The sequence below is a fragment of the Eurypyga helias genome, unplaced genomic scaffold, assembly GCF_000690775.1.
Source record: "Eurypyga helias isolate BGI_N326 unplaced genomic scaffold, ASM69077v1 scaffold22212, whole genome shotgun sequence".
Lineage (NCBI taxonomy): Eukaryota > Metazoa > Chordata > Aves > Eurypygiformes > Eurypygidae > Eurypyga > Eurypyga helias.
Window position 1 is genome coordinate 109220 of NW_010238166.1, and position 10917 is coordinate 120136.

At 40.1% G+C, this 10917-nt stretch overlaps 1 protein-coding gene across 1 annotated transcript in view; it reads right to left on the reverse strand.

Annotated features, from left to right (window-relative positions):
• Positions 1 to 10072, reverse strand: part of CDK14 (cyclin-dependent kinase 14) — a gene marked incomplete at both ends in the record, with an annotated part of 97848 nt that extends 87776 nt beyond the window's left edge. Inside the window, one exon of the mRNA XM_010147768.1 lies at positions 9978 to 10072. Coding sequence (XP_010146070.1) covers positions 9978 to 10072 — 95 coding nt within the window. The remainder of the gene's footprint in view (positions 1 to 9977) is intronic.
• Positions 10073 to 10917: the final 845 nt, after the last annotated feature.

Consider the following 10917-nt stretch of genomic DNA (forward strand, 5'->3'; position numbering starts at 1 on the left):
AAAAAAAAAAAAAAATTAAAACTTATAAAGTCATTTTAAAAGCAAAAACCACTAGAAAAATATATGAAAATAACTCGGACCACCCTCTTGCAAAGCAGCGAAGCATGGGATCAAGCCAGCTATGTCATGAAATTAGACCCCGAATCTTGTGATGACGTGCCAAAATAATGTGGCAATTTCTTCAGAAACAGCATTGAAAAAGAGGCCTTGAAAAAATTAACGCCACCACCTATCAGAACTTATCTTTGCAGTCTTCAGCAGTGATCAGATAAGGTTAGAGGAATTCCTCCCAGATATTACTTCACATTTTTCTTCTACAACTTTCAAAGCATGCTCAGTACTTTCATTATCATCAAATACAAGTAGAAAAACTGACAGGCAGACAGCCTTTTAGACAGTGAAAAGGCAATGCTGCTGGCCCCTTTTAACATCTAGGATTCATTAAACCACCTCTCTTGCTCATCATCCAAAGTAAACAATTTCACAGCTTCTCAAAACAATACACTTAACTGGGTCAAGGATTTCACTTAATATCTTACGTCCATCCTGTCAACTGCCTCATTAGTTTCTATTAAGGACAATATTGATTATAAAATTCCTATTTTCTAACTTAGAAGCCGTCCTCCTTTCCTGAAGTAACTCGCACTCTCATCCAAATTCAGATAAAGGACAGAAACCCTGAAGCTGCTCTAATCATCACACAAAGCAATTTTAGGCAAACCAACAGCTGATGTAGTTTTCCAATCTCTGGAAATTCAGCATTTTAACATTACATAATCTCTCCTAATTAATATTCCTAATTAACTCCATATTAATTGATATCCGTTGCAGGAGTCCAAATTGGTTTATGTGACCTAATAGTAAAAGTCCATATATTATAAAAAATACAAAGGAACCAATATGCTAATATAATGTGTTACTCTGCCTATTCTAAACCAGCACATATCAGCACTACCAAAATACATACATTCATTAAAATGACCATTTATAAGAAAGTAGAGAGGATTACAAATTATTTAATACGACATTAAGAAAAATTAATACTGATGAACATGAAGTAACTGATGAATTAATTGGCTTCACTGGGGATAATGCTGATGATGCCACATAGAGAACAAAAGAGCACAATAATACCATTTTCTCAAGTTCTTCAGTTATATTTAGATGCAATAAATGTTCTAAATATAACATATTTAAAAGGATCAATTAACATAAAATCTGCCACTCAGATTTCAATCTCTTTATTTAATACAGAGTGCTACCACTGGCTAGAGTTGAGGCTGAGTTCAACTCGAGCAAGTGCTAAGCTTGGGAGCACTTCTGCAAAGAAAAATCAGTAGATAATATTGGGATGATGCTCCTATTTGTGATACACATTTCAAGAAACTAATTCTTATGAGGAAAAGTAACTCTCAATGGTTAGATATTCATTGACATGAAAAGCTCAAAGCCTGATGATCAAACCCTGAGAATATCTAATTAGATCTACTCCGCAGTGATACTGTCATCTAAAACCCCAAACAGACCGTGGTGGCCTAATGAAACCAGGCTCTGCCAGAATTTTGCTTTGAAGAAACCTGACAGAGGGAAATTCACTGTAGGTTTAGTCACCTCTGATTATTCTACCAACTAATTCCACATTTAGGAAAACATTTCTTTTAATCATTACCATAAAAGACAGTTCAGTGAAACAAGGTTTATATTATACTTTTCTTACTGAAAAGGACTTACATTTATAGTTTACAAGAAACATTTACAGTCCCGCTAAAGCCCTATGATGCAAATACTCAAGGGACTAACACGGCTCCTCGATTTCTCTTTTCTCCCGACCATCTTTTAACCTCCATCCATAAACAAAAGTTACCTTTAGTAAGAAGCCAGTGGATTATAGACACTTCATAATGCTGATGTTTATTAGGGCTGAAAAACAGAAGATCAAAGAGCTCCAAGAGAGCTGAAGGATTTAAATTATTAATTAGTGTTGTCACTCAGCATCCTGCTCTTCACAGGACTCAAGGCAGTCTCATGCAAACAATGCGGCAGCGCCCACCTGAACAGAAGCACGTGAGCAGCATCAGAGCATTTGCATCAGAGCATTCAGTTAAGCACACCTACCTCCTGGCCTGCATCGTGGAGTTCAAACTAATCTGCTGCTTGCCTAAGCACAGGGGCTGCACTGACCCACGCCTGCTAGAGGCACATCATCTGGGGCTGGCAGAGCCACGTGCAGCACCAGTCCCGCTCCGTATACCTGGCATCTCTTTGGACAACGCTGATTTTCACATAAAGAGAATTTAAACACAAACATAGTGGTGTCACTTGGGTAAGTAACGTGGCCTCTTGCAACTCCGCACACCAACAGTCGCAGGGGATCTTCCGTGAGATGCCATTTCACGGCTAACTGGGAAATACATTGCTGAATAATGGCATTTAGCTGGCAAATTACTTCAGCGTTTGCTCTACCATTCCAATCATTCACATGTGTGTCAGAGCCAGTAAATTACTATGCAATAGCTTTTAGCACTTATATCCAATGTAAACATGTTCTATCCTAGTTTTTTCCCACCCACATTTTTCTGTGCAGCTGCAGGTATGTAATGTAATAGATATTCTTTCCTTAGTTTCATCCCATGCCACAGGAGATAATAGTGCTGTGTTTGCAGGTTGAAGCACAGCATATACAAAGTAATGTTCCCTTTATAAATACAATTGCAGAGGAAACAATCTCTCAATATTTCTTCTAAACACTAGGAAATTCACGCAGTAAGCGATCAATATTGTCATCTTCTAGTTAGAATCTTAGTAAATTATTTTAGTACTTACATTACTTTAATAATTTTTTGCACCGTTTGGCATTTCAGTTCAATTCTAGTTAGCGTTAGTTTTGCATCTAGTTTAACTTGAAGTTATTGTTTTTATTCAAGATTCACAGTTCTAGAGATTGTTTTGAAAGCATCTATGTACATATTTTATGAACCCATGTCATGACTTTAAAATAGATAGTAAAAAGCAACCTAAAAAATCAGTTAAGCACATCAATTAAAAAAAAAAAAGGGGTGGGGAGGGAAGGAATTGGGAAGCTCTAGTAGGTAACTGTGGTGGGTTAACCCTGGCTGGACATCAGTTGCCCACCAAAGCCATTCTATCACTCCCCTCCTCAACAGGATGCGGGAGAGAAAATATAAGGAAAGGCTCGTGGGTTGAGATAAGGACAGGGCAAGATCACTCACCAATTACCATCATGGGCATCAGTTTCGACTTGGGGAAAATTAATTTATTACCACTCAAATCAGAGAACAAGAGAACTAAAACCAAATCTTAAAACACCTTCCCCCCATCCTTCCCTTCTTCCCAGACTCAGCTTTGTTCCCAATTTCTCTACCTGTTCCCTATCAGCAGCACAGGGCGATGGGGAATGAGGGTTGTGGTCAGTCCATCACACATCTCTGCCTCTCCTTCCTCCTCAGGGGAGGATCCTCACACTCTGCCCCTGCTTCAGTGTGGGGTCCCTCCCATGGGAGACTGTTCTCCACTAATTTCTCCAATGTGAGTCCTTCCCAAGGGCTACGTGAACTGCTCCAACATGGGTCTCTCCCATGGGGTGCAGTCCTTCAGGAGCAGCCTGCTCCAGCCTGGGTGCCCCATGGGATCATAAGTCCTACCAGCAAGCCTGCTCCAGACTGGGCTCCTCTCTCCTTGGGGCCACAGCTCCTGCCAGGAGCCTGCACCAGCACAGTCTGCCCACGGGGTCACAGCCTCCTTTGGGCATCCCCCTGCTCTGGCATGGGGTCCTCTCCAGGCTGCAGGTGGGTCTCTGCTCCCCCGTGACCATCCATGGCTGCAGATGCACAGCCAGCCTCGCCATGGTCTGCACCAGGGGCTGCATAGGAATCTCTGCTCTGGGCCTGGAGCACCTCCTCCCCCTACTCCTTCCACTGACCTTGGTGTCTACAGGGTTGTTTCTCTCCCATCTTTCTCTCTCCCTCTCTCTAAGCAGGTCCATTTTGGAGCCGGCCAGTATTGACTATACTGGAAACAGGGGAAGCTTCCTGCAGCTTCTCACAGAAGTCACTCCTGTAGCACCCCCACCCCAAAACCTTGCCACACAAACCCAATACAGAAATCATAAAGTGTCTTTTTATGATCCATGAATACATATTCCTTTTCCAGTCATGTGGTACCCTCAGATGAAGTGAGTTTCATTTGTAGATGAATACTGATTACACACACTTTGCAAGAAAAAGTTCAGAAAGTTTAGGTCACTAAGGCGACATGAACCAGAGCAAATTTGAAATATTTATTCTAAATAAAGAGGCCAAAACATGACGAAAATATTACCTGTGAATTGGACTGTTGCACATGAAACATATCAGGGAGCATGTAAACAGAACACCTCACGTGGACATGGAGTAAAGCTAGGAGAATGACTAAAAAGTGACAGCATGGCAGACAGAATCATGGCAAGTTCTTCAGGCCATTCCAAGCCTAATGCACTTGCAATAAATTGCAAATAAAACTAAAGAAAAGACAAGGAAAGAGTCATGAAGGTTTCAGGACATGTAAAAAATTCTGTGACTTAAAAAAAAACAGTCAGAACAGCAATTAGTCCTCTCAGTCATCCTCGTGATGGTTTCAGCATCATAAAAATAAGAATCAAAATACTTAAATCATCCTTTTTCTTGTGAGCAGCCATCCACAAACCTATCTGTGAAATATGCATATAGAGCTGGCCATCATAGGACATACTACAATACATCATGCCAACAACAAATACAGGTAGTTCCTGACGATCACTCAAATATTCCCTGCTGCCCCAAGAATAACATGGCATGGAAGCCACAGCTGGTCCAGAGCATGGTGACTGCTCTTCTGAGTTCGATTTCTCTCTAAGATCCACATTTCAGATGATGACTCCCTATTGATTTTCAGGTGAAAAAGTACTGCCTTTGATGGAGAAAAATGTAAAATGCCGCAGCTACCTGAAAAAATACCTTTTATCTTTGAGTATACGTTGAAATCATGTTGAACACGAAAAAATTCAGATTTCAAACAGAAATGGGAGAGGTACCTCAACTGAAACACCGCCCTACCTCTGCAGCCTTTGAACTCTGGTTGACAGCATCAGCTTCTCCTATGCTCTTGCTATGCACTCTACCCATTTCTTGTAGCAATAGGTAAAAAGGATAGGGACCAGAATTCATTAGGACAAGCATTTTATTAGGGATAAATTGAAATTATGTAATTTTCTGGTAGGGAAATTAGGCAAAAATATGTTGATCGAGCTCTCTGTTACAAATTCTACACATTTCTGTAGTACTTCCAGCACACGCAACGTAGTAAAGGTGCCAAAAAAAGTAATGGTATGCTAAAAATCACATGGACAAACAAGAAGGAGATCAGGATCAGAGCGGTGCAGAAGCAGAGGAGATACCATTGGCTTGCCTCTCAAAACACAGATGCATGCTGTGCAAGCAGCAGTCACAGATCACATCACTTTAACTGAGGTAATCTTTTTCAATTCTTTGCCTTGAAGGGCAATTAAACACAGTGGGAGGAGAGGACGGAAACCATGCCAACTCATAATATTGCCAAAAGCACAGGTTTTTCCCTTAAGTGCAATATGCAGGGTTCTCAGTGTGGGGATGCAAGGCCTCCACACTGCTTTGCAGGCTCTGGTTGGCAGCAGCTCCCCAGCGCTGTCACCAGCTTCATCTCCAGACTCTCATAACTCACATCAACATTTATGTGCCACAGATCAAGCCAGATTCCATTGCAGTATATTCAGGTAAATTTATAATCAAGCTCAAGAGGGAAGAAGGTCAACGGCAGCAGGAAGATAAACATGTCAACAGAGGCAGATAGCACTTCTTCAGCTCAACCACACAATGAAATGATAACAGGAATTCAAAAGGCACCTACGGCTTTGCACCCACTGTATGGCCAATGTTCAAGGAGTTAGCCACACACGGAGTAAATGGAACTTGTACCATTTTTTTACAGTGTTATCTGTAAATTACTAGGCCTACTTCTCCAAAATTTTACATTAAAAAAAAGCAGTTATCACAGTTATCACTTCAAAGTGATCTGAATTTCACGTAGTAAGCAGCCTCTTGGGTTTTTATACAACAAAGTAACATGTGAGTATCTAGCCTGAGCCAAAGCAGAAAATGACCATGCCAAGCTGAGTTCCATTATGCACGCCTGAAGTGCAACACGTGAAATCAAATAGATTTCCCTACTGATGCAACTGTCAGCCAGAAACAAATGGCTGCTTGGCTATTTCGACAATAAACAAAAAGGCCCATACGGGAGAATACGGCTTCGCTTCCCTCAATAACAGAGTCCTGTTCACCCTGCTGCTTCCTCACTCCAGGGAACCAGTTTTATCTGAATACCAAGAAAAGAGAAATCCATCATCCAGTAAGAGGAATTAGCTCACTTCATTTCACTTTCCTAGGATACTGCCCCAAATACTCAAATAGAAAAGTAATGGGTTTCATAGGAAGGCAAGGACTTGGTACCACCGAACCTGCTCCAAGTTATGAAAAGTCAGACTTCTCTGAAAGCAAGTTACTACACACATTACTTTATATTTTAGGAAAGGAATGGCTGATTTTGTAAGATCATTAATTTTTTATTCCATTATTATGATCAGCAGGGAAAATAATTTAAAAAGCTGAAATATATCTCAGGAAATGCATTTAAAATACCCTAAACCCCACTACTTGCCACATGCAAGCTGGTGATAAATATTAAGCACAATAATTCTGAGCACAAAGCATCACTCAAAAACGCTCAACTGACCTTAAACACTCCATCTTCAACAACAGTTAAGGACACATTTCGGAAACATTTTGACAAAATGAGAAAGTTAGGGATTCTCAAGCATTTTGACCAAAATGCACTTGTTGTGCAAGTATTACCAGCTTTTCCAAGTACTTGTCATGTCTGCATTCTGCAGTGTGCCATGAAGGCTTAATCCTTCAGCAGTCAAAACTGGGCACATGCCAAAACAAACAGCCCTCTTTTGACCTGTTTTGCTCATTTTTCTTCCCACTAAGCCTGCAGTCAGGGGAACACAGTGATGCATATCAGAATCTCACCTTACATACCTACACTAGGTGCTAGGAGAAAAGTCCTGTATCATTTTAGATACAGGTATAAACAGTCAGAACCAATCTGCCAGAAAAGCAGAAGCAAAGTTAGGCTCTCATGGAATGGATGGAGCAAACACAGGCCCATCCATTCACCACGCCCCTGTCCATCTATTTTCCCCAGTACCACGTTGTAGCAGTGATGCTCTCTCTTCTCTGGGAATGCCATCCAGGCCAGAGATTCCTCAGTTCCTCATGGGGACAGAAGAGGTAACAGGACCACATCATGTCAACCAACACCACCTTCTGAAATAGCAGACAGCCCTTATAGCATTCCCTTGCTCTTAAGGAATAACCTCCTCCTGCTATGAAGTAGTTCAACCGTTTCCCTAGTTCAAGAAACAGAAATCTGGACATGCTAAACCTGGACAGTTCTGTGTAATATGGAAATTATTCAGTCCTCAGTGGGAAAAAAAGAGTGCCTGGGAACAGGTCCTCCTAGAACCTATGCTAAGGCACATGAAGGACAGGGAGGTGATTTGAAACAGCCAGCATGGCTTCACCACGGGCAAATCCTGCCTGACCAACCTAGTGGCCTTCTCTGACAGTGACTACACCAGTGGACAAGGGAAGAGCTATGGATGCCATCAAGCTGGACTTCTGTAAAGCCTTTGACATAGTCCCACACAACATCAACCTGCTGGAGTGAGTCCAGAGGAGGCCACGAAGATGCTCAGAGGGCTGGAGTACCTCTGCTATGGGGACAGGCTGAGAGAGTTGGGCTTGTTCAGCCTGGAGAAGAGAAGGCTCCAAGGAGACCTTATTGAAGCCTTCCAGTACTTGAAGGGGCGAACAAGAAAAATGGGGACAAACTTTTTATCAGGGCCTGTTGTGACAGGACAAGGGGTTATGTTTTTAAACTGAAAGAGAGTAGATTTAGACTACAAAAAAGGAAGAAATTGTTTATGATGAGAGAGGTGAAACACTGGAATAGGTTGTCCAGAGAGGTGATAGACAACTCATCCCTGGAAACATTCAAGGTCAGGTTGGACGGGGCCCTGAGCAAACTGATGTAGTTGAAGATGCGCTCTGCAGGGGGGGTTGGACTAGAAGACCTTTAAAAGTCCCTTCTAACTCAAGCTATTCTATGACTCAATGAAAATTAGGAAGATAAAGGAATGTTACTACAACATTAGGAATATTCTCTGTATATGCACTCTTACCCACATTCTAGTTACACACACCTTTTTCAAAACACATTTTAAAAGACCTTACAAAAGCTACAAAACAGCAGAATAAAGTTATATATAATTGCTATAATTCACACTACTTATTCAGAGCTTGCTATTTATAATGGAGAATGCAGAGAGACCAGTAATTTCAATTATTCAAGTACCATTAAAATCATTGAATTATTTCTTACAGATCTGCAGTCAGCTCTACTAAAACAAATTACTTTGTCTAACCAATCTATGTTTCGTAACACGTTCACAAATCATCACTGAATGAAACAGCTTCAGGGAAGTTGTTTACTTTGTTTTTAACTTTCAGGCTGTTCCACTGATGGACAAAGACATCAGTGCCTGTTGCCTCAGTTCAATCTTATCAAGAGCCAAGGCATATGGGATAACTATCACCAGATATGTGCTACGATTTTTAAAGGGTTTTAGTAATAAGGCACAAGTCGAAATCTATATGGTTTTCTCATATTACACAGACCCCAGTAAAAAGCTTACATATGTGTAACGTCTGCAACTTATGGTGATGCGTAACTGAACCATTAACAATACAGTTTAACTGCATTTTCTTGAAGAAAGCTGCCAGTGAAAGACGATACATGTCCTGAAATGGCAGATGTGTAAATACTTCTTTCACATTTAGAACACGTTTTTATTTGTATCAGCTGCCAATATTCTCATCAAAGATGTTGAGAGATGAGGACACCCCTCGTTCTGATTACAAATACTCAGTGAAAAAAATAATTTTCAGTGCCTACTGAACTTACTGACCCTGGAAAACGTTAATACGTATTCCCTTGTTTCAGCAGTTATTCTGTCCCATGACTGTCATGATACCCTCTCTGCTGAGAATGGCAAGTTGCCTCATCTACCATTCACCAGACAAAGTTTTTAAATAAAGACATTGCTTGTACCCAATCCCTCTCTCAGAACTGCCTTATTATTATTGAAACTTTGATTATGAAAACTTGGTTAAATATATGAACTTGCACAAGACCATCTGCTTGAAAAAAAGATAATGCTGAACTGAGGCACTAGCTCAAGAAATATATTTTAAGTGTGTTTACTGAGTTATTTTATACAATATAGAAACACTTAGGGCATTGGGAGTAAAAAAGTGTCAACAGATAACACTAAAGTAGCTTAAAAAAAATTTGACATGTATACAGTACATTACTTTGAGGTGGAGTAGTTGCAATGATTGTAAACAAACTAAACTTAAAATAGACCAAAATTCCATTCATTCCCTTCACATTATGTTATTCAAGCTTTTTAATAATGACAAACAAAAGACAACTTGCATATCTTCAGCATTGCTCTCAGAACATCAGAAAAATCTACCTGAGAGTGTATTGGGCTCTTAACCCTAAAATGTAATTTAGTACGGATATTGAGAAAGTAGTACAACATTAAAATAAAAACAAAATATCAGATCCACAAGATGGGATCTCATCCTGTTCTGAAGAGCATATGTTACCTATGCAATATGGTCTCAGCCTCTTTCACTATAGCACATGGCAGTCAGTAGCACTTTGCATTCATTCCTACAGATTTATATACTAGTGTAGCAACATCAGTTAATACTTTCTGCTTATCTTCATTTACACACAATATTAAAAGAAAAAAAACCCCAAACACCACTTACTTGCTTTTCCCTTTATATACTGTAGCATAGGACCCTTCCCCTAGTTTTTCCAGTTTTTCATAGGAGTCTGCTTTTCCAAACTTGGGGCTTGTAGGCTAAACAAAACAATACAAAAAAAAATTATTTTGAGCATGTATTGCACCTGCAACATTAACTACTTTGATACAGCCTTTAGAGACCAAATGTCATGATCAAAACTCAGACCTGCATGTTTTCAGCAGCCAGCAATAATTAAAAAAATAGCTAATAGCAGAGCTAATGAAACAATGTCTTAGGCTACTCAAACATCATTCAACACCCCAGATGGTGGTTACCAGTATCAACCATACACTGGAACCATCAACAGGATTTTTGTTCTTAATCAAAGAGACATTTCTGTTTTATTTTTCACATATATCACTTCATACAGGGAAAAAGATCATTAACAACTAAGCCATCTTATCTTTGTTAAGAGATCTAAGCAACAGTTCTAATCTGCCCTACAAAATCAGATTACAAGAGCTGCCTTTTTTTTTTTCCCCCTCCAGATTAAAGCTCACCCAAAAGCATTACTCTAAGTATCAATGTCCCAGCACATCAAAAAAACGTTCAGACAGTGGTCAAAATACTACAGAAAAGCATCTGCAGTGAGAGTATCTTGATTCTGAAATATGTTTACACTATTCAGATTACAGACAAAATCACATCACACTTTTAATGGCATGTATATGCAGCATAGCTGAATGAAGTCCTGTAGCTCTAATATCTGCAGCCTGAGAAGTCTAAAACTGAACCATACTAAGCAATGATTCTTGCTCAAAGGGCCAGACAGCTCAGCTGGCCTTTGCAACTAACTGGTACTTGCCCCACTTTCACACACTCCTAACAGAGAACACTACAGTGATGCAAAACCAGAAAGTCACCCAATGTGAAAACTTTCCAATGAAGTGCTTGGAAAATG